At 50.8% G+C, this 24,929-nt stretch overlaps 10 protein-coding genes across 10 annotated transcripts; 5 read left to right on the top strand and 5 right to left on the bottom strand.

Annotated features, from left to right (window-relative positions):
- Positions 1-1,300: 1,300 nt before the first annotated feature.
- BGZ61DRAFT_467481 (RmlC-like cupin domain-containing protein) lies at positions 1,301-2,708 on the top strand. Its single transcript, XM_046247777.1, is given in 5 exon segments — positions 1,301-1,319; positions 1,331-1,547; positions 1,580-1,734; positions 1,796-1,959; positions 2,028-2,708. The coding sequence occupies 3 exon segments, from the start codon at positions 1,607-1,609 to the stop codon at positions 2,453-2,455; spliced, it is 720 nt and encodes a 239-aa protein (XP_046094425.1). The 5' UTR covers positions 1,301-1,319; positions 1,331-1,547; positions 1,580-1,606; the 3' UTR covers positions 2,456-2,708.
- A 209-nt stretch (positions 2,709-2,917) lies between these two features.
- Positions 2,918-3,916, bottom strand: BGZ61DRAFT_373400 (uncharacterized protein; the record flags this gene model as incomplete). The annotated part of the gene is made up of 1 exon (XM_046242247.1): positions 2,918-3,916. A coding segment is annotated over one exon (999 nt), but the record flags the coding sequence as incomplete, so codon positions are not given.
- Positions 3,917-5,903: 1,987 nt separating this feature from the next.
- BGZ61DRAFT_467480 (uncharacterized protein) lies at positions 5,904-6,407 on the top strand (the record flags this gene model as incomplete). The annotated part of the gene is made up of 2 exons (XM_046247776.1): positions 5,904-6,062; positions 6,102-6,407. 2 exons carry the CDS (start codon positions 5,904-5,906, stop codon positions 6,405-6,407), a joined length of 465 nt encoding a protein of 154 aa, XP_046094423.1.
- Positions 6,408-8,246: 1,839 nt separating this feature from the next.
- Positions 8,247-8,902, top strand: BGZ61DRAFT_467477 (uncharacterized protein; the record flags this gene model as incomplete). Its single annotated transcript, XM_046247775.1, has 1 exon — positions 8,247-8,902. A coding segment is annotated over one exon (199 nt), but the record flags the coding sequence as incomplete, so codon positions are not given.
- Positions 8,903-11,675: 2,773 nt separating this feature from the next.
- On the bottom strand, positions 11,676-13,142 carry BGZ61DRAFT_373306 (heterokaryon incompatibility protein-domain-containing protein; the record flags this gene model as incomplete). Its single annotated transcript, XM_046242243.1, has 2 exons — positions 11,676-12,674; positions 12,756-13,142. Coding segments are annotated over 2 exons (1,386 nt in total), but the record flags the coding sequence as incomplete, so codon positions are not given.
- Positions 13,143-15,659: 2,517 nt separating this feature from the next.
- On the bottom strand, positions 15,660-16,458 carry BGZ61DRAFT_434950 (uncharacterized protein; the record flags this gene model as incomplete). The annotated part of the gene is made up of 3 exons (XM_046243972.1): positions 16,088-16,458; positions 15,924-16,022; positions 15,660-15,848 (listed from the first exon to the last, which is right to left on the bottom strand). The coding sequence occupies exons 1-3, from the start codon at positions 16,286-16,288 to the stop codon at positions 15,660-15,662; spliced, it is 489 nt and encodes a 162-aa protein (XP_046094420.1). The 5' UTR covers positions 16,289-16,458.
- Positions 16,459-16,687: 229 nt separating this feature from the next.
- Positions 16,688-17,640, bottom strand: BGZ61DRAFT_194020 (uncharacterized protein). Its single transcript, XM_046237836.1, has one exon. It carries the CDS (start codon positions 17,623-17,625, stop codon positions 17,134-17,136), a length of 492 nt encoding a protein of 163 aa, XP_046094419.1. The 5' UTR covers positions 17,626-17,640; the 3' UTR covers positions 16,688-17,133.
- Positions 17,641-17,750: 110 nt separating this feature from the next.
- BGZ61DRAFT_194016 (uncharacterized protein) lies at positions 17,751-18,993 on the top strand. Its single transcript, XM_046237835.1, has one exon. The coding sequence runs from the start codon at positions 17,896-17,898 to the stop codon at positions 18,895-18,897; it is 1,002 nt and encodes a 333-aa protein (XP_046094418.1). The 5' UTR covers positions 17,751-17,895; the 3' UTR covers positions 18,898-18,993.
- BGZ61DRAFT_571457 (uncharacterized protein) lies at positions 18,852-20,601 on the bottom strand. The gene is made up of 2 exons (XM_046256068.1): positions 19,317-20,601; positions 18,852-19,267 (listed from the first exon to the last, which is right to left on the bottom strand). The coding sequence occupies exons 1-2, from the start codon at positions 20,595-20,597 to the stop codon at positions 19,091-19,093; spliced, it is 1,458 nt and encodes a 485-aa protein (XP_046094417.1). The 5' UTR covers positions 20,598-20,601; the 3' UTR covers positions 18,852-19,090.
- Positions 20,602-24,449: 3,848 nt separating this feature from the next.
- Positions 24,450-24,644, top strand: BGZ61DRAFT_319800 (uncharacterized protein; the record flags this gene model as incomplete). Its single annotated transcript, XM_046238919.1, has 1 exon — positions 24,450-24,644. A coding segment is annotated over one exon (195 nt), but the record flags the coding sequence as incomplete, so codon positions are not given.
- Between the last annotated feature and the right edge of the window lie 285 nt (positions 24,645-24,929).

The following is a 24,929-nucleotide window of genomic DNA, read 5'->3' as shown; positions in this document are numbered from 1 at the left end:
AATCTCGCATGAGAAATCTCTTAACCTATTGATACGTGAAGAACCAGTCTTGGGCCTGGTGCTTAAGACTGGCATTATATGTAACATCACGTGAGAAAGGAGACCTTATGCTCCCGTCCTCAATTGTAGTCTTAGCTCGTCATCCATCTTTCTACATCTACATGACAACCACACTTTATGTGACCTCCGCGTTATATCCGCATCAATGTGGTTGCCGAAGAGAACATCCACGGAAGTACGCAGTCCACACGCCTTCTCTTTCAATCTCCAGGCACAACGAGTATGCTCTGGTATTTTGGCAGGTGAGTAGGCATCTTTAATGGTGCCTACCTGTAACGGTCTCAAGGTAGTGTATTGCAACTAGCTAGGCCACTCTACAGAGTATACCAAACTTAAGGAAAGAAGAAGAAGAGAAAGAGAGTAGAGGAGGTCCATCCATAAATATACTCGTCATGGTGGCTTAAAGGTAAAAAGTGGGCCACGAAAGGCCGAGGGTTCCCGAGGCCACCTACGGGCACAGCCCGTTACAATCCCACAGGATTACAATTTACAACTGTAATCCAACGGATAGAATTACGATTCCTAAACGCAATCCAGTAATCGGATTACGATCCTAAACTGTAATCCAAGGATCACCCCTTAGTATATAGGCATATTTATTTAGCACTTTTATAGAGAGATAGCCTTACCAGCTATTAACACACTTGGTTATATTGAATCTACTATTCTACTATCCTGATCCACTCGATCATACACCCCACGCCCGGACCTACCCTATACCCCTAGGTTAGACCCGACCGTCACAGGTGGAGCTTATCCCGGATAGAGCCCGTTGTCACGGCCTGGTCCTACACCCGTCCAGCGCAGAGACGATGCGGCATTGAAACGAACCGGTGGTCAACATGGATGATGGATGGAGAACCCTTGCTTGATTGCTTTGCGATGCGGTGGCAGAATATCGGATTGGTGAAGAGTGCAATTTAGAGTAGAGCAGGCTATGGCAAGTTTGTGCTGCGCCTGATGTTTCCGATCCATCCGCCTTCCATCCGGATCAGCGAGGCTCCGGGAGGCGCTGCCGTGGCCGTTAGCGCTCGCAAGGCATGACGGGCCGTTATTTTTAGGGCTGGTCAGAGGCGCTGCGGCCACTCACCAGCCTGTGCAGATGCTCCGCCACACCCGACAGTTGGGGCAACGAACCCACACTTAGCCCTGTCCCTCCAGTAATTCTTAGTGCTGAGTGCCCCTGGAAGTCCATCGCGCCAATGAGAGACCGCCACCCCGCCAGCCGTTATTGCGGCGGCGGAAGTCTGACGTGCCGAGCGCAAGCCATGTGCCAACAGAGTATCTTTGGCATCACACAGCATCGAGCGTGAGATTCCTACTCACCGACCCTGGCGTCAGCAACTAGTTTCCGTTCCTCTGTCTTGTTTGGGGGCGGGACGATCATGCATAAGAAGATCGTTTCGTCCCGCCATTGAAACGAAACATCTTCATTCAGCATCACATCACAACAACACACTCACACTTACACCCACCTCATCCATCTCCATTTCTACTCCACACCATCTTCTACACAACAACACAACAACAACCAACAACCTTCAAAATGCAGTTCTCCGCCGCCGCTATTTCCGCCATCTTGGCTTTCACCTCATTCGCCTCAGCTGCCCCCTCCAGACGAGGCGGTTACCCTCAAGAGCTCAGCTTGACTGCTCAGCTCCAGCTTGCCGACACGTAAGTACCAGCTTCATCCTCTCGATTCATTCACAGACGGCGCCTAACACACACTTTCCAGTGCTGTCGACCGCTTTGCCCTCCTCAAGGATGACGAGTTCGTCTTCGACTTCAACCAGGAGCAGCCCAACCCTGGCAAGGGTGGCCAGCTGGTTGCCGCCAACCGCAAGACCTTCCCTGCTCTTGTCGGTACTGGCGCCGGTATGGCCTTCGGCCGCGTCGATGGTAAGATATTCCTTCCCCTTACTGCCTGCAGCTAGACATCATCAAGACTAACACCTTTTCTTCCACAGCCTGCGGCATGAACACTCTCCACGTTCACCCCCGCTCTGCCGAGCTCCAGATCGTCACCTCCGGCCGCCTCATCACCGAGATGGTCCCCGAGAACGGTGTCAACAACCAGGACGGCAGCCGCCGCGTTATCCGCACCGAGCTTGGTCCCAACATGATGACTCCCTTCTACCAGGGCTCCGTCCACACCCAATTCAACCCCGACTGCCACCCCGCCACCTTTGTCGCCGCCTTTGCCTCTGAGGACTTCGGCGCCGGCCAGGTCCAGGACGAGACCTTCGCTCTCAGCGACGACGTTATCGCCGCCACCTTCGGTCAGAGCATCGCCGGCGAGGACATCGATCTTGTCCGCCAGGCTATCCCCAAGAGCATCGCTCTGGGCGTCGACGAGTGCCTCAAGAAGTGTGGCATCACCAAGCGCGCCATCTAAGATAGTCGAGTGATCTTTCTTTCTATTTTCTGTTCACTATAGATCTGCATCAACACGGCGCTGGGGTTTGCATACAGCATAGCGTGCATAGCATCGGAAAATCAGCTGGTCTTCAGCGTACATAGTTTTGATTTTGGTTGTTTTACTTGTTTTGGTATTTTAGCATTAGAAACTCCATTGCATATTGCATGGCACATCGCATATAGATATTTATAGACTCGGCTCTCGCCTTCAACTTAACACTGCCTTCATGCATGTCACTCATAATTCATGCCCCCACTGTGAAAGCCAACACCCTGGGAAAAGTCTGCCAGACTAATGCAGCACCGAATCCTTCCTTGGTCAGATGCGCTTACCGTCTCGCCCAAGTAGCACCCTACCCCCTTGTGGTGGTATAACTGGCTGTTACTAACAATAGTCACGAAATGATCTTTCAGGATGAACGTGACTTAAATTAATCTACTACGTCGACCTAGACACATGTTGAATAACACTCTCGTAAAGCTGGTCCGTACTAGAATTGTCACTAGCATCCATAGCACAACTTTCCACATCTATCTTCGTTGTGACCCTGATTTCGTTATGGTCTTGATCTCTGGGTGCCGATGTCTCTGTTGAGATGACAGTGCTGGGTTTCACGTCTTCCAAGTGGATAGCTGCAGGCATCGTTGAAGCGCGCGACTTTTTGTTGGCTGTTCGCGTCCGGCTGCTAGAGAGCTCCACAAACCCCCCGGTATTAGGGTTTGTGGCAGATCCAGAATTGTTGGTTCCGCGATGCTGTACAAAGTCAATGAGCTCGCCCAAAACTGCGAATTCCAGCTTGAGCTTGATGGTGTAGGTGACCACTTTGATTCCTTGCTCCCAGACAAAGTAATTCTTGTACTCAATCGCAAGGAGCCCTGTGTCCATTATTACAATCAAGACATTGATGGCACAAAGGTGCCACATGAAGCGACGTTTGCTGCCAAAAGCTGTCTTGAGGATATCCACTGTCTTCCATATGTATAGGCCGGAGAGTATAAATTCCTGGATGCAGAAACAGGTCATTTGAACTTTCTCGAGGATATTGAAGACGTGATTGAATCCCCCCTTTGTTTGGGCTGGACTGTAACTGGATCCGAATAAGAGAACGGTCATCGAGATATGCCAAACAACACCATTGACAACAATCATGCCAAGGACACCCCGAAGGATTCTTGGGCTGTTTATGACCAGGTGTAGTCGCGAATATAGGACGACGGATTGACCAGAGACTAGTAGAATCCAACCAATGGAGTCGATTATCATGCCGATCCAATCGTAGGTCCAGTCGAAGTAGGTGATCATCCACCCTACGCAGTAGGGAATGGCACCAAAGGATGCGAGGCAAATACTCCAAAAGTAGAGCCCTTTGCGTTTCTTAAACGTGGTGAAGATGAGGCCGAGGAGTTCAAAGGCGTTGTATAGCGCTAATGTCGAGCAGGCCTGTCAGGATTGTGTCAGAGTAAGCAACATCGCCGATCTGCAAGGGAAGTTTACAATGACCAGGACAGATTCGGGGTCGTAGCCTTTGGGAGCCATCCGAGCAAAACTGCCATTGGTGGTGTTTGATGTTGACATTCTCCTGGTTGGACGCACAGCCCTCCTTATGGAGACGGAGGAGTGGTTCGATTGAGTCAATGCAACGATGATGATGCACAGTTTAAAAACAGAGTATACTTGCGTGTCGCTCGGTGGGGCGCCTGCACTTAAGAAGTCGCGCGACGGACAGCGAGACTCCTGATCTGCCACATTAGTCGCGAGTAGCGAAATCCGGGGCTCATTTCCGGGGAACGCGGGGGAGGGTCTTCCCCAGAGTACCCAGTACTCGTGCACACATTGCGCTGTGCTCGAGTCAGTCTCCAGGCTCAATCAACCCAGCAACAAATGTCGCCAACCATTTGTTTCCCGAAGACGACATCTTGGGATATCTCGCCCGAAGGCTATTGCGGGGCAGCCGAAGCATTACGTCGACATCTTTGTATTCTCAGAGCTAGCCATGGGTCTGACAATTTTTGGAGGAGCGAACAAATCGGGGCGCGTCCAGAGCGCCATGGTGTAAATCTACAAGGGATGCGTGGCAGGTGGATTGGGAAATTATCTACATGCAGTAATTCTCTCCGGTTCCAAACGCTTTCGATAAATAATAACTGAAGTTCTTCCTAACTATCATGGTAAAGTCAGCCCTGCATCACCCAGTTTCACCCCTACTACTACTACTACTGTACAAAGGACCTGTCGTTTTCTGTCGACATTCTGCTTTCTGGACAGGAAACCACATTTTCATCCGCGCACCCCCCCCCCCCCCCAAATAAAAAGCAAGTTCATCTAACAACAACCGAACTTATACCGACTGGAATAATAATACTACTAGTTAAGCTTTCGGTAAATTCTTCTATTTCATCAATTAACTCGGTTTAATGCCAAGCCCATCAATCTCTCGGCGGCTGCATGTACAGATCTGAACAATTTTACAACTCATGCAACCCAAAAATAGCCCAAGGAGAAGTCCGGTCGGCGAATTGAAGCAGTCGGCGAATTCAATATCCCGTGGCCACACGGCCTAAGAACCGGGGATAATCACAGTCCGGTACTCTCGTAACTCCCTTCTAGGCCTCCAGTTCAGGCCTTCAGGAAGCCCAATTATTTAATTTCATCTGAGGCATGATCCGATTGGGGTTCCCCGGTCGGAGAGGGACTGACCAAGGCGTGCCCCGGCCCAAACTATTCATTAAACTGTCTTCTCCGAGATCGCGCATCATGGGCCGACTTGTGTAATCCTAGCGTATGACAATTGTAGTGTCGGGCAAGGCTCGGAACCACTACATCCACTCCACTTTGGACCAAGTAGAGTGGATGTACGATTTTTTAGGCAATTACATAGTGGATGTAACACATATTCGACCGGAGTGGAATGGATGTACACGCGTGGATTTATAAGTGGATTTATAAGTGGATTTTTGAGGCTATTCACAACCTCGTCGGTGCCTATTCAGCCTCACTTTCAGAGGTTGACACTAACTCTTCAGCCTGTTGCTGCTGTGATGAATCGTCAACCTCGCTGGCGCTGTCCTCGCCCTCCAATAGCCATTTTGACTTAGCAATCGCCAGCTCATCGTCGCTTAGAGTGCCACAGCCAAGAGCTAGTATCACGAGCGCGTTCTGGCCAAGTCCAGCCTCTGAAATGGCGAAAAAGACGGTCTTCGAGGTGCTGCTGTTGGCCTGGCTGGGCTGGCTGGTTGGCTGACATCGACAAAAAAATTTCTTTTGCAAAAACAAAGCAGGAAATCTGTAGAAAACGCGCTCAATAGTGGGTAGTTGACACTCTTTACACTCTTTACACTTTTTACACTCTTTACACTTTTTACACTCTTTACACTCTTTTAGGCGAAAGGATAGGTTGGGGCTGCCGTGAACGTGGCATCGTGAGATGGACGCGACCGCCGAGGAGATCCTGGTCGCGGGTGGGGATTCGGTGACCGCGACGCGTCGCTCGTCGAGACCCGTGAAACCAACCGCGAAAGCCCAAAATTTTTGGCAAGTAGCCTCAAGCCAGGCCGGAACATCGAAGAATGCCGGCACAAAGCAAGTGGCAGCAGGCGACAACGACTGAGACAATGCGGACGAGAGACTGCAGGCCGTGGATGGCGCGGCCCGCAGCGATTCATCGCTAATGCAGATGATGTTCCAGACGACGCTCCAGACGATGCTCCAGGAAACGTCGAGCCATCTCATGGACAAGCAGAAACAGATGCTGGAGAGGCTCTGGGATGCTTTGATGGAGAACCAGCGAAAAGCGGCAAAGGGAACGAGCGATCAGCTGGAGATAATCCGACAACTGCAGCAGGAGATACGGACGGTCAGGGCCGAGGCGGCTGACGACCGGAAAAAGGCCGAGGAAACCAGAAGCATGCAGGGAACAGACAGCACGTGAGATGAAACAGATGCGCGAGCAGCTGAGTGAACAGCTCAGGCAGGTGAGGGAACAAGCGGCAGAAGAAACAAAGCAGTTGCGAGAGCAGCTAGACGCGATGGCCAAAAGTATTCAGGCCAACAGCGCCCAGACGAGCCCGCACCCATCGTATGCAGACGTAGCCCGTACCCCGCCGTCAAGCCAGCCAAGCAACGTTCAAACGCTCTCGTCGATACAAACAACACCGTCCACGCTTATCGATACCCTCTTCTGCACTATCGACACATCACGTGTCAACGAGGAGGAGAAGGGCAAAGCGCAAGTGGGAGGAATTCGACAGGCCATTGAGGAGGAGATGCGAAAGAAGGAGGGCCGACAGGACTGGAGGTGTGCAGCCGTAGTGAGGAATGCAAAGAACGCAGACCGTATTAAGGTGATCTGCCGAGACGAGTCGGAGATGAAGCTCGTCAAGGAAGCGGCGGAGAAGACAGCAGTCACGGGCGCAAGAGTCCTCAGGGACCAACTATATCCGGTCAAAATTGACGGTGCAAACAGGGCAGCGGTACTGGGCTCAGCTGGCAACGTGCTGCCAGGCGCGGCGGAGGCGCTGGGAAAGGAGAACGGAGTGACGATTGCCAAGATGCACTGGCTCAGCGACAATGAGAATAGGAAATCCTACGGCTCGATGGTGATCTACGTTACGAAGGTGAGCGATGCGCAACGCTTGCTGGAAGAGAGATACTTTCACCTCGCTGGGGAGTCGGCCAGCACCAACGTTTTCGAGCGACGCCAAGGCCCGGTCCAATGCTACAACTGTTGGGAGCTTGGTCACAAGGCCTTCACCTGTAACAGGCCCAGCGATGTGGCAAATGTGCAGAGACGGAACACCGGCACACACAGTGCCAGGCGATCGAGCCGAAGTGCGCTCTCTGCGGAGGGCCACACGAATCGCTCAGTCGCAACTGCCGAGTGCGACAAATGCATGGCAACAATGTGTACTAACCTCCAGATCCTCCAGCTCAACGTGGGGAAGAGGGATGCAGTGCAACTGAGCATGATGAACGACGGAGACTTGCGGGACTACGCGGTGCTGGCAGTAGCCGAACCATACGTATTGAACATTGACGGTGCGGTGGACGATATAAATACTGCTTCCAAAATTCCTTGAAGTTGGCGGATGATACGATACATAAAGCCTACAGTTAATTAATAAACATAAAGCCCAGGAGATAACGCTATCCATATCCTAAGTACGTTAAATACTAGGGGCGATTTTTTAAGACCTCTGGATGTTTAAGTTTAGGCGACTATCTCCACCACTTAGTATTAAGGACTAATCCAGCTGAACCTGTTCGTTTTTGTCTGTCCGAGCATGAGGTGATGCAGTACCAATTGCATCTGGTACCATAAGGTTCCGCCAGTAGTCAGCCATATCCTTTAGACCGAGCCCAGGCCGTGCATCCCCGCTGATATTTTCTCCTTCTTTTTCTTCTTCTTCTTCTTGGTAATCGCATGAATACCCCTAGTTTCTTTCTAAGAAACCCTTTGCTAAGTAGATATCCGACTCGGAAGGAACACTGGTGTTGTTGATGTCTATCTCACTTTTAGCATCTAAGACATCCGACTTAGAGCTAGAGTCTATTTCAAAGCGTCTTCTAACTGAGACTCGACGTCGGATAGCAATCCATCGCCAATACCTTCTTCTTGATAGGTTGCGTTCTTATCTATCCGTATTCTACCCGCATCGTTTTTAACTGCTTTGTGTGTATTTGGGTGGGGAGAGGCGCTTATTCTCTTAGGCAAGAAGCCCGATATCAGGGTCAGACATCGAACGAACGGGAATCGAATCGATAGATTCGTTCGATGCCAAGTCTTACGAATGTCAAATCGAATTTCTTGGCATTCGATTCGATGTCGAATCGAATGGGGTGTGCTCCGTTCGACATACGAATCGAACAGGGCGCATTTCATTCGACACCGAATCGAAGGGCGCCAAGCATTCGGTCGATTCGATCGAACAAACCGGCGCGATGCGCAGAAACTTTGCCAGGGGCTGGTTTAGCGTGAGTGATTGACGCGTTGGAAACCACTTGTAAAGCGATCTTCAACGCGGCGCCTGTGATTCGTTCCTCGCTGGTCAGGCTCCTACGATGGTGCTAAGATATGTTAGCGAGTACACCTATCTCCCCGACTCTCCTACGGAGCTTCAGGTACCATGTAACTGTAGCCATCATCCCGGCTGATGTGCTGCGTATAAATTCGGCGGTAACTCGACTTTGTAGCTTGGAATGACACGTCCAGTCAACTTCCATGACGAATAAATCCGACGTGGGAGACGTTGGAAGTACGGGTTATTCCCACAGGTGAATTCCAGCAGCTGAAGTTAGGGGGTACTAGAACACTCGTATAGAATAGGTGAGACGCGTGGTAGCTTCAAACGCAAGGTATAGGGTAGGCATGCCCCATCAATATCGCTGACAAGGCACACTGGAGTAACGTACATGATAAGCGAGTGCCGCATCCAAGCGAGTGCCGCACTTGAAATTTCTTCGTGTTTACATGTCACGGCCCAGGTTGGACCAGGCGGTCACAACCGGCAGAACCATGACGTGCCCACTTTTTCACGTTACTTGTAGTACACGATCAGGGACCCACCACGGCCGATCACCAGTGATCCCGACGGATCACCAGTGATCGCGACCACCGTACTCCTGATCGCCTCACCAGACAATACTATATAGACGAAGACCTTAAGTCCCTAACCAGAGCCTTAAGCTCCTTAGCTATCAACACACTTGGTTACATTGAATCTACTATTCTACCATTACCAGACCGTGACCTACATTGCTCACTACGACGTCCTGATCCACTCGATCATACACCACACGCCTCGGACCTACCCTATACCCTTAGGTTAGACCCGACCGTCACATTACACCTTAAGCTAAAATAATTCTCTAAAATTAAAAAAAAGTCCACACTAGTTAAGGTTTTAAAATAAGCTTTATTATATAAGGAATATTAATTATAAAATTTTCTAGATTTTTTTTTAAAAAAATACTTTATAAGGTTATTAAGAAAAATGTTATTCGCACTGTTTTTATTTAGTTTTTTAGGTTTAATAGCTACATAATTTTTTTAAAATCTAAGAAAAATATTATTATATGACTTTTTTAATTAGATGAATAATTATAATTTCTTTATATTTCTATAAATTATTTGGCGCGTTTTAGAAAATTTAAAGTTTAGCCTTTTAGCAGTACAGTATAAGTGCGGCACTTGCTTGGATGTGTAACGGTCTCAAGGTAGTGTATTGCAACTAGCTAGGCCACTCTACAGAGTATACCAAACTTAAGGAAAGAAGAAGAAGAGAAAGAGGGTAGAGGAGGTCCATCCATAAATATATTTGTCATGGTGGCTTAAAGGTAAAAAGTGGACACAGAGGCCGAGGGTTCCCGAGGCCACCTACGGGCACAGCCCGTTACAGGATGCGGCACTCGCTTATCATGTACGTTATCTGAATGAACATGCCAATTTTCCACCAGAATCAAGGACTGGAAGTAAATAAAAATACCGCCTCTGTACTTCTCTCACTGAGAGCTTTCTATTGGTACCAATTCTAGCGTGGTCGGGTGAATATTTCCGACTTGGAGTTTCCAAATGTTGATGCGTATGGAATCGTGGTCGCCCGTCCGTTTGTCGGACTACACTCTTTGGCCTCCAGGACGAGCAACTAAACTATGCTTTAATTACCAGTGGACTGTTATACCAGCGTATTCGCAGGCACCCCGCAGTGCTTTCACGTCGACCCTCAAATTCAGTCCCCAGCATTCCACCTCACTTGCATCAGACTATAAAGAGTCCAACAGTCGATTCTTCGTCGGCACCAGAATGGACTGAAGAAGGAGACGAACACGCTGGCGTGGAGGAGGACCTGACGGGATCATCATTCGAGTTTAGCGTCCTCCTCAATGGTCCATGCGCAGCAGCACGAGCCAATAGGGGCCATTGAAGCGACAGGAACAGGGAACATTTGGGACCGTGGCGGCCCGACTCGATCCACTAGACGGCTTAATTGGCTGGTTACCAAGCGCCGGCAGTGCCAGACCGACACCTCAAGAATCCCTCAACACCAATGGCTCCAAGAGTTGGTCTTGCCCACGCCCGCACCTCGGCACGCGACTCCTTCAGATTGGACGCACCAGGTCGTCCTGTTATTTGCACTGCTGAGCGAATGCTTCATTCATTCGTACGAGTTTATCAGTTCAACGACACTGGCGACCTCGTGAATTTCGTGCGCACGATGTGCCTGACATGCGTTTGGTCTCCCGTTCCTGTCCAATTGGCTGGTGGAAAATCAACGCCCATCGCTACCCGCGGCTGTCTCTGATGGCAGTTAATATGCTCACTATCCCATCGTCGTCTTCAGAGAGTGAGAGGACCTTTAGTAGTGCAGGAAGGATGATGGCACCATTGCGAAACCGGCTGAGAAGGGAGATAGTGGCGATGGCTCAATGCATTCGATCGTGGAGTAAAGCTGGGATCTACAGGGCTTCACTGCCGCTGCTTAGCATCAGTGATAACCAATGGCTTGACGCACTTGCGAAGTCACGATGTTCTGTGATGTTGTCTACGTGCACCAGATTAGTCATCTGTTCGATCGAGTCTTGGCATTCGATAGATATCGAATCTACAGACGCGTTCGATTCGATTCGAATCTACAAGGGTCGCATTTGATTCGAACGCCAAGGCTTGGCGTTCGATTCGATAGATTCGATAGATGTCTGACCCTGCCCGATATGCTTTCTCTGTCTGAGGAATCCGATATAGTGGCATTATGTAACTATAAATCTGAAGTATCGTAGATATCATCATCTCCGGTAGAGTGATACTAGTCACCATATGGCTCCATTACGCACGATCTCAACACTGCCTCTCCTAATGGGCTAGGCGAATTTAAGCCCTCCTTAATTATTCTGTGTAGTTTAAGGTTACCGGTAGTGAGTGGTGTCTTAGTTCGATCTGGCCGGCTAGCGGTATTTATAAGTATATTAAGGCAGCTTATTGACTCTGGGCGACATTGCAGTGAGGATGAAGGTGGTAAAGCTTCTATCGGTTGGGAGATATAGACTTGAAATCGGATATCTCTATGCACCGAGCTCCGAAGCCGTCATCGGGCGCGTTTAGCAATAACAAGAAACGCTCAAATAAGTTTAGCTACACAATCCACGCCATGTCCCGCAACGTGTCCTTCCGGGCAATCCTCATCCGGTCCTTGGATCATGATCCCTATTCTCCCGTACGTGCCGTCTCTCGGTCCATCATTCGGGGAACCGTGCGGCAGCCCGCGCCGTCTTTCTCATGTATCCTTCTGAGAACCAGCGCGAATGTCTTCCTGCTTGTATCTCTTCGCTTTTCATTCTTGAACTTGGGCTCCTGACACAGGTGAAGAAGATATATCGTACTCCCCACGGGCACACAGCTGGGACCTTCTGCGACTAGATCGTAGTCCGGTGCGAATACCAGACCAGTGTCGTCATGAATCGCCAAGTAATGCTGCTTTTCACCAGGAGTATTCGGGTCGGCAATAAGCCTAGCCGAAATCATGGGCCCAAATAGCACCATATGCGCAGCAGTCAATTGCGCCGTGTCATCGTCTCCCGCGGGTGTGACCGATGTCTCTACCAACACGGTCCGTTGTTCCAGCGGCTCCGTCTTTTGAATGTATTTCTTGCCTAGAATCGTCCGTAGGTTCGTATACGACACCGGCACTGCGACAGACGCCCACGACCATGTTGGCGCATTCCACTCCTTGGGCCTCGCCTTCGCCCTGTCGACTGCCAGCCACGCCAGGTCCTCCACCACGCTGCTCTCCCATACACCAGCGAGATACCGATCGCTTCGGTACCGCTTCATATTCTTGACTACGCCTGATATGGCTGGGAAGATGTCCTTCCTGTAAGTCAATTCCGTCCTGGTATAATGCTCCACGGTACTCCTCCACTCGGGCTGGATATCCTTTTCGTCCTCGGCTGCCGTCATATTCCTTGTGTGTCCTCCTTTCGTATGCGCCCACCTCGGTTCCGATTCATACGTCTTTGTCTCACCCATACATTCACAAGCACAAACCTCGTTACACTCCCACGCCACCTCGACGTCTCCTAAGTGCAATAGCCTTGGCGACAGTAACCGTTCCTGAAAAACCCACCCACGCGTCAACAAGGGAAAATTGCCTGGCGTGAAGTCACTTTGATGCGAGCCCTCTGACGAGAAGAAGTGCGGAATCGTCTGCCGAACATAGGCGTGTCGAACCGTCCCGTCCTGTGCCCCATGCTCAATTCTGGTCGCTATGTATTCGGGTGGGCTGACAGAAAAGTAGCCATCGTTTGGATTCCGCGACTTTGTGCCGGCGATGGTGACGTAGGCGTTTTGGAAGATTTGCGCCATGAGCGAGGCTTGTTTCCGCCAGTCGTCTCGGTCGTCTTGGACGATGCAGAGGGAGTCGATCCAGATGTAGCGAATACCCAACTTGCGCGTGAGCTGGATGGCGTCGCGATACCCTTGGGGAAGAATGTCCCAGGGAATCTTGGCGAGATAGTCGTGGTATCTATCTTGCAGCAGTCGGATGTCAATAGTACCGCCCCAGCAGTAACTCAGACACACGTAGCGGTCTTTTTCGCCTAGGACAGACATGAGCTTGATATCAGCATCAAGCTCTGTAGAACCAGGAGGGCCAAGGTCCAAGATGCGAGGCGGTAGCTGTGTGTCATCCGATACGTTGCACAGCCCATGCTTTTGAACACAGTGATTAAGTCGGTTCAGAAACCATCCAAAGGCGGCGTCGGACGATGTGTCGCCTGAAATCTCGGCCGCCAGGCCAACCGTATCCCACGACGCAGGAGACCCTATATATGTGAGTCAGCCCCTCCCATCCTCTTCTCTCCATCTCATGGATATCGGATCACTCACCTTCAACACCGAAAAAGTTCAACTCGCCTACAACCTCCGAAGGAACACGCCTCGCATCCGTAAGCAGATGCCTCACATCTCCCTCGCCGCTCAACAAAACTCTCACCCCCAGCGCCCCCGGCATCGTCGCCGACCTCAGCTTGGTCCGCACAAACTGTCTCCCCGCGCAGCCCGCGTTCCAATCCTCTTGGACTCCCAACCGTCCGCTGCCGAGTGCTTTCTTATCCTTGATATAGCGTCGTACGCCTTCGGCCAAGATTCCGCATGATGGACACTCTGCTTTCGCGGACATGTCCAGCTCATGTAGGTACGTCATAAACCTATCCATGTCGCCGCAGGCTTTACATTTTCCCTTGTCGTCCCTCTCAATACGCGGCGCGCGCACGCCCAGGTTTGTAAGAGCCGACGTGACACGCCCCTTGACTCCATCAGCGATAGCGCCTGCGCGGATAGCCGTATTCAGCAGACCAAACTTGTTGTACTTTTCAAACGTCTCGTCATCTGAGTCGTCGTCTGAGTCGTTGCGCTCGTTATAGTGGACCCAATCGTTGTCGTCGCGGCCGATGACGGCTTCGTCAACATCGAACTGAATGTTGAGAGGCATGCTGACGTTCGGTCTCGATTGTACTCTGATAATTGATCGTTTCTGAAGAATTCATAATGCCGGGGGATGTTGTTTAAATGTCGTGTCGTACCCTGGCTTCACGATTACGCCTGGCCGCGACCCTACCTAACCGCCCAACCCATGCCGTGGCGGAGCGCAAAGTCGATAAACCTCTTCAGCTCAGGCTGACTCGTCTTTCCAATATGACAAATCTCTCATCCCAAAAACCCTACTTTCCAACCGTTCAATCCCCCACACCCAAGTCACGTCGCGGAATGACGCGGAACCTAGTGCCATCACGCAACGGCTTCGCGCAAGCCATGCATTGAAGTCTTAGAACCCCTCCTCGCTGTATCGACAACCACTGAATCCCGCTTGCGGCGCCGATCATTTCCTCCTTGCAGCCAGCTGAAAACCCTGAGACACGCCAAGACATTCTTGGGGTTGAACGTTGACAGGGCTTGTCTTTGGGACTATATGCCGATGGATGATGGGCTTGGTCGTTTAACTGAATGCTCCATACAAGGGGCCAAAGTTCTGATATCGTAAAGTAATACACATGGAACCTTTTTACAGGTTAGATAACCAGAACAACCTATGGACAATGCAGCCGGGAACGTTTCGTTCCAGACGAGGTCTGCCTCGTGACAGCCACCGTCCCTTTCTAGGCTGCACTGGGGCTACCAGCGGTTCACGAGCAGGGATCTCACCCAATCATAATCCTTTGACAATACACCATTTTCACCACTAAATCTGCAGGTGTGGCGGGCCCACACGCGATTAGACCATAACAAACAAGAGTTAGCGCGATTATTTTAATACAGTAACAATGACGTAGTTCACAATTTCACAGAATCTAATGACTTATGTTTCTTTGATCTTACCGGTTTATTCAGTCCGCTCCAGGATAAAGAAGTAAAGGGAAATATGCGCATTAATCAGAGCTGAAGCCCCAAGACCTTCAACAAGCAAATGAGATACTAAGCCGGTGGCGGAGGGCAAAAGGGACCTGACAACCAAAAAGAGGAGTAGTGACAGTAGATCCAGGAAGGCAAGCAATTGATCAGATGAATGTTGATGGGCAGGCGGTGAGAGAATCGTCAAGAAGTGTTGGTCAAGGAAGGTCGCCGCAAGCGAAGGAAAGGCGTTGTGGCGCATACGACAAGACCGGGCATAACGCAAGAAGATGTCAGATAGTTGTTGCGATATCTGGGGAAGATTATAGCGAATAATCTTAATTGATTCAGTGATTTTTTGTGATTTTGTGGTGATTTCTATTTTAAAGGTTGAGGTGTTTTTTTTGGGGGCTTGTGACGGTACAAGAGCACGAACGAGGTCGGGTGCGACTTGGGTAAAATGATTGTTTACAAGGAGAGAAAGAGATTCCTAAGGAAAGCTCTGACTTAAGTTATTTACACAAATTCATAAAGTGGGACTATTCATAAAGTATGAAAGTCACATGATCGTTCCCTCACATATGGACCTCCCTTACTCCTTCGCTTCTGATCAGGGTTCAAAGCCACTACACTCCACTACACATTCGAGGATATGGAATTGATGTGGATGATGACTAAGATCACGGCAGTGGAATGGATGGATATGGATCCATTATGGATGTGAATCCACAATGTGGAAAGGATTTCCACATGACGAGCAAGGGATTTACTCCCCTGCATAACTCAACCCCTGGCATATCGCCATCATGGAGACTTGATGAATTTTTCGAATTCATCCTCGTCGCCGGGCTCATCCAATACACTCATTGATTGCTTGATTCGCTCGTACGGCGATATCTCTCGTCGCTCATCATCCGGCTGCGTCGAAGGTATCGGCGCAAGCGGCCGGTCCTTGTACTTTGCCCACAGTTGCCGTGCAGCAGCTACAGGTCCCTCTCGCCACTCCTCTGCCCAGTGACGGTCAATGTACCTCCGCCGCTTCTCTGGATGGAGCAACAATGCTGTGACGTATATTGGATTCTTGTCACTTTCCCGGTAATACTTCGAGAGGACCCACCAACCCATGTGGATGGAGTTGACCATGTGTCTGTTGTCAATATACTTGAGCTGCTCTAACATTAGTATGGATTTGCTCTTGGACAGCGTCGACAGCATTATCGCCTTATACGCACCTTGGCATCCTCAAATTGCTTGAACAGAATATCCATGTTCTCCAGCACCTGGTCTATTGATGCCCACTCCATTTGCTGCTCCAAAGTCGCCTGGTAAAACGGTTGTAAGAACTCATGGGTCATTTTGAGTATTTGCCAGTCGTCATGGGTGAGGATGTCGTCCTCCAGTTCCTTGTGGTACTGGTTGAGGAAGATGGACATTGCGCCTTCTTGGCGAATGGCTGCGTCAAGCAGCCTGAACCATGAGTTCCACCACGTAATATTGTCAATTCCCAGTGCCTTTCCCGCAATGTCGTCCCACGCATCGTTGTGAATCGTGGAATTGCGGATGAACACGGCAATGTTATGAAGCTTGCCTAGGGGCCCGACGCTCCGCCAACCGGCTGCGTCAGTCCGCCGCTTGGGTTTGCTGTGAGACTTTTGGTACGTACCATTCGACTGAATGCAGCCCTGCAACACGTCCGCAATAGTTGCATCATTTGCCTCGTCCTGCACCTCCTCAATCGCGGCCTCCAGGGCACCTTCACTGGTTGCAAAAAGAAAGGCTTGCAGGGACAGGTTGATGATGTGGCCGGCGCATCGCGTCCGTGAGGTTACCGGATCAAATGCAACGCCGTACTCCCGCGATAACTCTTGGGCGAGTTGGCGGAGGCAGGTGTCGTTCTTTGTGTCATTGTCGCCAGTGAAATAGCCGATGTTGTGGGCTAAAGTGAATTTCCGGATGATGTTCATTAAATGAGGTACCATAGCCGCGCCGGCGTGAGAGCGGCGGAGGTTCGGAAGCCCCAACAGCGCCTTGCGAGGCACGTAGGCCTCGTCAACCCACTGCGCGTGGACAGCGATGAATAACTTGTGCTGGGGAGAAGACCATACATCCATGGAAATATGTATGAGGCTCCGAGCAGTACCCAACCACCTCTTAACCGACTGCTGATGCGCTGCGTGTGCGTTATCCAAGTCCGCCGCAACCGTGCCTCCAGAATCCGTCAGGAACTCTTCGACCGCAGGGTTTATTGCAGACAGAAGCGCTTGATACTCTGGCCACGTTACAAGTTTAGAGGGAGGTGCCTATGTACCGCTAGCAGCATCTGAGCCTCCCGAAAGGCATCAACGTTGATTACACCGCGCAGCGTGTTTGTCTCCTTCTCCCCGGCTTGCTGTAACTGCTTGGCCGCTGTTCTTGCAAAGGCGTTTTCGATGGCCAGCTGACGTTTGCTTTGCGATCTTGAATCCTCTCGAACCACTACATTATGAGCGTTCTCGAGATGATAGCGGGCGTTGCCGGATATGTGGGTTGACCAAGGAGGGTTGCGACAACGTCTGCAGTAGTGCAGTATCTTCCCGCCTTTTGCGTGTGGCTCATCGCCCTCGGCTTCTCGAAAGTGATCCCATGTTGAAACAGCTCGCAGCTTCCTTCTCTTAACCATATGCTGGCAATCGGGTTCTGACAATGAGCTGGCGGCTTGCGATATGCTGTCAGAAGGCAAGAGGGAGGAAGAGTCGGACGTGGCTTCAGACGGAGACATCTTGACGCTCATGGTTGTCGTTGTGCTCATGGGACGTGTTGCTGATAGGGTGAAAATTGGGTTCTACAGCAGGCAAAGCTGGGTTGACTGGGCTACCTAGTGGACCCCCAAATAGCGGGGCGTATTAAGAATTATTGATAATATATTGTTATGGCCCAAGGGTATATTCTTATCCATATGGCTAAGCTTAACAATAATTATCATTAAGCCTTAAAAATATATTTATTACTGGGATGTCTGCAGCAAAGGCAGTTCTGGGTACCAAGAGATCCTCTCTTTGCGATGTACAAAATCATGTTCCCGAACGAGGTCGAGATCCGGAAAAGGATGTTTCGGAGGAAGAAAGGACATTTTCTTGTCCCTGGTCCGAACTACCAGTGGTGCATTGATGGTCATGACAAGCTCAAGGCGTACGGATTCGAGATATACGCTGCAATCGACGCTTACTCGCGCAACATTATCTGGTTTTATGTTGGCCACTCTGCTACAACTGCTTTGAGCGTTCTGAAGCAGTACTTGGCCGCATGCGACACATACGGCTTCCGGCCATGGTATCTGCAGGCAGACAGAGGTAGCGAGACGCCGCTAATCGCTGCAGCTCATTGGAATTTTGCTTTGGCGGCAGACGGACGGGTGGAGTGGAACGGGAAGGTTTTCCAGCAAGGGAAGCGCCTAAAGGATTCCTACAAGGCCGCACCGAGCACAAAGAATGTCAAGATCGAAAGTTGGTGGGAGCGCATGCTGCATGTATCTTCCCGGCAGTGGGTGGACTACTTTGGGGAGCTTGCCAGGGACGGGGACTTCGACGGCGATATGCTGGAGGATCAGATCGCCATCTATGCCGTCTTCGAAGATATATTACGCCAAGAACTCTTCGACTTTGTGGAGGCGTGGAACATTCATCGGATCCGCCTTCAGAAGAACCGTCCGCACGTGGTCCACGGTCAGCCCTGGATGAACTACCATTACCCGGACCCAGAGAAGGCATGCAACTGGGGGATCCCCATTAACCGCTCGGTTCTAGAGGACTGCACAGACCACTGGCTGATATCGACATTAGCAGTTGTTTGGAGCCACAGACAAAGGATTGGTGTCGCCAAGTTCTCGTCGAAATGGGCTACGATGACGTCGTCCATGGGACTCACCAGGAGCCAGACAAACTGCGGCCTTTCAAGCGATTCTACCTGGGCCTTCGAGATAGAATCATTCAGCACATCGAAAGTGGCCGACAGCCTACATTGGCATATCGCAAAGCGCCAACAGGGGGCGTTGCCGAATATGTAGCCCTGCCGTTTCTCTGCGGGTTCGCGAATCTAAACGCATATAGGAAGCATTGTACGACCGAGCAAATCAGGCTTTCCACAATGAACTTGGAGATGGGGAACCAGCAGAGCAACCACTTGTTGAACTAGGATATGAGGACGAAGAAGGGAACGATATGGAGGGAATAAGTGATGATGAGCAGGATGGCGAGACTTCAGATGAGGAAGCCGAGTAGTCCATCCTTCCTATTATGTCGGACAGCAAATGTTGCAGGGATCTTTGTCCCTTTGAAGCGTGTGGATCGTGCTGGTGGAAGCGCCTCATCGATATCAGTGCCGGGCAGTCGAGCTTGATCGCTATTAATGCTCTGAGCAATGAACTCTCGGGTTACCTGGTAGTGTTAGAACTAGACTCTGCAATGAGGTGATTTAGTCTCTTACGAACTCCGGGACCAAAATCTCCTCATCATCTCCCCCGTCCACTACATCTCCGTCACCTGCCATACCTCCACTCCCCTTATCGCCAGGGATGCCGTCAAACAATAGATCACGAAGCGGATCTTCCACTTCACAGAGGTCTGCCACATCTTCGTGTACAATGATCTCCTCAACAATATCTTCAAGCTCATCGTCCGTTGGGCTCTGGCGGGAGGCAGTCGGGACAGGCTCTTCCGGCTTCACCTTGATGTGTACCCCCTGCTTGACCTTGTACGTGTCCCCGGTGCGACTCTCCTTCTTGACATGTTCCTCCTGCTTGATGCGTTTTTTGCGCCGGGGCGCAGGACTCGGGTCTTCTTGCTTGACCTTCCGTTTCTTTTCTTCCTTGACTGGCGTGGAGTATTCATCTGGCCTAAGCGGTGTGACTGGCTCCTGCTTGTCGACTACATCCGTGGATGTAAGGACGACTAGCACCTTCAACTGTCCTGCCTGATTGTTGCCGAAGTGCCCCGAGGCGAGCATACTCGACGGGGTTGTGTACTTGTCGGTGTTCGGAACGGTGACGATCTTCTTGCCAGAGAAACTCGAAGCGTAAGAAAGGCTCCATAGGTCTCTGTTCGTAAGATCGATTGTGGGCGGGAGCGGACGGAGATGGTCGAACAAAATCGCGGTGAATGAGGGCCAAGTCAGTAAATCTGACGAGGAAAACTTGATCACTGTATCTTTCAGAGGCAGCACCGTCTCCGGAACCTCCACTGCAAGCCCATTGAAATACCTGGTCTCCAAGCTCACAAGCAGGAGACTTATATGTACCCACTGGTACCCCGTCCGCTGCCTCATAGGCTTTCTGGTACTGGTTTTTGTATCCTGAATGGCCCGACTGGCCGCTGATGCAACTGTCATGAAATGGGGATTGCCCGGCGCCTCAGGAGGAGGTATGCGTGCTCGTGTATTCACCGTGCCGGGAGCAGACACTTCGTTGGGGAGCAGTTGAGCCGTGCGTCCAATGCTGATGAATGACACGGGTTTCGGTCTTTCACGCAGCAGCTGGCTTGCTGGACTGACTGACCGTGGCGGGGAGTCCTCAACCTCCACCACCTCATCGTATGGGCCCGGAAGTGCCGGAGTTTTGGACCTGGCTTGATGCTGGAGCCGAAAGGGGTTGGCTAAGCCGCAACGGCCACAATAATTCGCGCCAACATACGTCGTGGTGAAGAGTTCATGATGTTTCTTTCCGGCTTGGACGCAATAGACATGCTCGGGGGGAATCTTTGGAGGGCTCATTTCGGTTGAAGAGAGGAGGTGAAAGTCGGAAAGGAGAGAAAGGGGTGAATCTGGTTTCCACTGAGGTTTTAATTTAACAAGAATAATCAATATCACCCTTTCCTATGGTGGATGAAGTCGCTAGACTCATTTGAGCAGGAGGTTACTGCGCTAATCCGCTGCGGACTAGGAGCGGGATCACTGCGGTGACCCTTTGTAGGCTCACCAAGTTGCTCCTTATCCGGAGGTCAAGATGAATGGGTAATTAAGCGCTCGCGATTTCTGGAATAGGTGCATTTTAATTGCGAAATAGCAAACGGCGTTGGATTCGAGGCCAACTCAGATTGTCAGAACCATCTTCTAGACATATTTTGTGACTATTTTGGTAGTAGCAACCAGTCCACCATTTATTGACTGATGTGGTGAGCATGAAAGTCAATGGCCGAATGCTACCGCGCGAGCCCGCTGCTAGTCCGCGGTACATATCCCATGGCGTCCCAAAGTACCAAGATGACTAAGGAGTTGAGCGCCTAAACCCAAAAGGAAACGACCGGGGGGATTGAGCACTTCCTCTTCCGATGCAAAAAGTGGACAATGCAACGGGAAGCCATGTTTAAATGCTCGCGAACAAAGATTGGGAATTTATCGTTCTTCTTGGGAGGAAAAGCTGCCTCGGACGACGAAAAATGGACGCCAAACATGCAGGCTGTGCGTGCGGCAATCAAATTTGCTATCGCGACAAACAGGCTGGGCGCGGACCAGCGGCATCGGCAAACTAACCTCTAGCGTGCGACTCTACTAACACAAAGCAGCCTCGATTTTGGCAGACCGTGCTTCAGCTGCTGAAGATAGGATGCTGAACACTTGCAGAATTTGGCCTTCAAGCAGGCCTGTCATGGACATGCAGCGACGAGGTTGAGCAGCAAGCGATGAGACGACGATCCGTGGGGCTTGGGGTGTCAGGTACCAAATGTACTGAAATGTGAACTAGATTGTGTCAAGGCCCTATAGGGACTTCCCTCCGGGCGAAATAAAATCCATCCATCCATCCGTAACCATGCGCCACCACCCTTTTGGTGACCCCACCCTTTTGGTGGGCAAAATTTCCAGCTCCCCATACAAAACTCAACCTGTTCACTTGCATAGGTTTCAGTCAATTTTGAAGCTGTAGACTGTTACATAATATGCATCTCTCATATACACAACTTATCAGCGCCTCCTGTTGGAGTGTGCATTCCACTTTTGGTCTGATGAGTTAGTGAGACAGAATGCGATATAGACAAATAAAATACATGGAACAGCACATGATTTGGGTGTTGGCTATCGACCTTTTCCGCCGCTAAAGTAGTATTGTCAACTACAACTCCAACAGCATCCATATAGCTAAAATTCGGGGCCGCTCTGACTCTCTCCATGGGCTAGTCAGGCTTGATGCCCTTGTGGGCCCCACGTTACCTATGGTCTTCAGCAAGGGATTCAGTACACGAGGGCTACCACGAGTCGAGCTAACCGACAGTAGTCACTCTCCACAGTGACGTCTGCAGGGCGACTTACGGAGGTTGACGCTTGAAGTAATGTGACCCCGACCCACACCGATAGGGGGGGTCATTCAAATCACTTCTCGGGCCCTCAATGTACCCTGCACTACACTACTGTACGCGATCTAAGACGCGTTCCTTCACACACATCAATATAGATGCCATACAGCAGCAATTGCAGCAGCACCTTGATCATATCCAGCTGCTCCTGCAGGCCCAGCAGCAGCTAGACCGCATTCAAGCCTATCTCCAAGACTTTGTTCCTAATGTTTGGGCAGTTTGGCATCTATCCTACATCCCTCTCTGCCTCAATCCTACCAGTATTCATTCTACAACCCCCCTTATTTAGACCTGTCTCAGTCCTACCAATTTCAAGCTAGCCCTCCTTACTGAGTCCAATTCTACCGGTAACATACAGCATAATGGCATTCTTCAGCCTTCTCGTTTTAGTGTGTAGGACTCGAGAGACTGCTGACCCAGTGACCCCTGGGCTGGTGCTGGAGGAGCCACCAACTAAGAAGCGGAAGTCATCGGTGGAGCGGATTTGTTGTAGCAAACGGTCCGCTTCTTGGCCAGGTTTGGCCTGCAATGCACAGAATAGCGTCTCCAATGTTTGCAGGCGCGACTTCGGAGCGGCTCTCCTCAACTGGTACTCGTAGCGGCAGGACCGTTCCTTGGCAATACAGGTGCCACACCGTGGTCGGCGGCCATCGCACTAGGGAGGCACCAATTAATCGGGAACTGCGAATGAAGACGAGACTAATCACCGTCACTTTGCTCTGATGGCAGTCCTGGCAGGCCTGCCCCACGCTGCGGATTCTCTTGCCGAGCCTCTTACTGGCGACTACAGCACCACGTGGCCCCGCGAAATTATGGTGCTGTGGCGATTGCTGAGCAGCTGGCGGGATCGGGCGAAACGAGGAAATCGTGGTAGATCATGTCAAGACACTAGCACTGGGGCTTTGCTGGGTATCCTGTTCTCTGGAGGGCGACTGCCGCGAGCAAGAGAGAAATATATGAGTTACTTGTCCATGGTATGGATGTGGGTCTAAGGCATGTGGCGAGCATCTACAGAGCACGTTTTCCGCAGCCTTGTCAGAACTACCCCCTGATCACATGTTTCGAAAGAAAACCGCTTTTCTGACTTTTGCAACTGAGCTCGAACAGTTAGCGGCTCCAGTGGCTAGGTCTCTGCTAATTACAAGTGATAGATCATAACGCCTCTGACAAGACTATGACGTTCTCCAAATTGCTGACAGCCAATAGGGAGGGATTCCAGGAGTTTAAAGTCATCAGCGAACCCCCAACCCAAGTGCGGTTCAGCGGGTATTCAGAGCGGTCTGCCCGAATATGGCCGAGTGCGCAGTCTAAGCGATGGGTCGTTGTGCCCAAATATTTTCGAAAGATGCATTTAGACCATCCTAGCAAACTTGTTCTTCTTGGAGGTTCCAGGACGCAGCGCTGAGCTCGTCGGGGAGGATTGCCGACTTCGTGGACTCCTTGCGCTTGGGCATGGCACTGTGGCGGCATGCATGCTGTCTGCATTCGACCTGTCGAATCTAGGCCTGAATCAGGGACATCAACCCAAAAAATCCTCATCAAGGGACCCACGCCACCGAGTCAATAAACTCCAGGCTTGCCTTAGACCCCTCCAAGTCAGCTTTTCAAGATGTGGGCGCACTGACTACAAGTGCCACAGCTGATAATGCTGTTCTGGCCCCGATAGGTTTTGAGATCCCTGGTCGTTTAGACCCCTGTACCTCCTGGACAGCCTCTGTCAGGGCCCCCCCTGCCCCGGGACCTCGAGTGTCCGAGCCGGAGACGAAGATCCCAGCTGGGCGAAGCGATTTAGTATTCGCAAGTGTGCCTCCCGCTTCAAATGTTACTGCTCTTCAAATGTCACGAGAGCACCTGGTCATGAATCAAGACTGTGTGCTGGTTTGAACGGAGTGAGAAATTCAGTGCTGATGAGCACCCGGTGGAAGCTGATTGAGCTGTGGACGCGATGGGGACAAATCAACCGCTCCCTTCAGTGTCAAAAGAGGCCGACTGCTTGATTCTTCCGAGAATATGGTCCGACATCCGGATTCACTTCCCACAGAGACGAGCAAGTGCTGAAAAGCCAGCCTGCATAGGATGCGCCACAGAACATCTTGCTTGAAACCTTGTGTGATGAGGGCGCCATGGGGCGTGCCGGATAGTGTAATTGGGATCGCCTGCAGAATGGCAATATGAAAGCCGTGGTCCCTTCTCACATAATGCAGCTCGTCTTGTTCTCTCACATTTTTCATCCACAAAGAGGTCTTCGGCTCTATCTGAGAGTGACTGCATCAAAATGCCCATCACAAATGGAGTAGAGACACTCTTGGCCGCACCGGATGGGTATGTGGTTGACTTCAACCATCCGCAGCGACAAGGCATCCCACAGGCGTACTACATTGCCGGATTTGGCTCCGCTATTGCGTTGCTTTTCTTTGCGCAACGTTTGTACGTAAAACTGTTTCTTTCAGGCGGGCTACGGATCGATGATGGTGAGTTGAGTTCTTCATGTTTTCTTTGTTATATTTTCTTTGTTTCATCCGGTTCCTTGGCAGTTCTTCTGTTATCCTTTGCCCGAGCGGGTATTGCGTGGCCTGGCTATATGTGGCAGTAGCAATTCTTGGAAGGGACACCTGTGATCAACAATGCAAGGCGCAAGCTGACATGGTGGCGTTTTAGTCTTCTTCATCGTATCGTGGGTAAGTCAAAAGTTCCCTATAACATGTGCCTGAACACGTCGGGGATTCACTCATACACCATTGAAATGGGCCACACC

Source organism: Ilyonectria robusta, assembly GCF_021365365.1.
Source record: "Ilyonectria robusta strain PMI_751 chromosome Unknown BGZ61scaffold_59, whole genome shotgun sequence".
NCBI lineage: Eukaryota > Fungi > Ascomycota > Sordariomycetes > Hypocreales > Nectriaceae > Ilyonectria > Ilyonectria robusta.
This window is presented reverse-complemented; position numbering and strand designations above follow the sequence as displayed.

Bases quoted from the DNA above. Each gene is read 5' to 3' on its own strand.
- BGZ61DRAFT_467481 (XM_046247777.1), top strand. From the start codon at position 1,607: ATGCAGTTCTCCGCCGCCGCTATTTCCGCCATCTTGGCTTTCACCTCA. The intron at 1,735-1,795 runs GTAAGTACCAGC...CACACTTTCCAG, and splicing joins CAGCTCCAGCTTGCCGACAC to TGCTGTCGACCGCTTTGCCC. The intron at 1,960-2,027 runs GTAAGATATTCC...TTTCTTCCACAG, and splicing joins GGCCTTCGGCCGCGTCGATG to CCTGCGGCATGAACACTCTC.
- BGZ61DRAFT_571457 (XM_046256068.1), bottom strand. From the start codon at position 20,597: ATGAGCCCTCCAAAGATTCCCCCCGAGCATGTCTATTGCGTCCAAGCC. The intron at 19,268-19,316 runs GTAAGAGACTAA...TAACACTACCAG, and splicing joins AGATTTTGGTCCCGGAGTTC to GTAACCCGAGAGTTCATTGC.
- BGZ61DRAFT_194016 (XM_046237835.1), top strand. From the start codon at position 17,896: ATGTACAAAATCATGTTCCCGAACGAGGTCGAGATCCGGAAAAGGATG.
- BGZ61DRAFT_194020 (XM_046237836.1), bottom strand. From the start codon at position 17,625: ATGAGCGTCAAGATGTCTCCGTCTGAAGCCACGTCCGACTCTTCCTCC.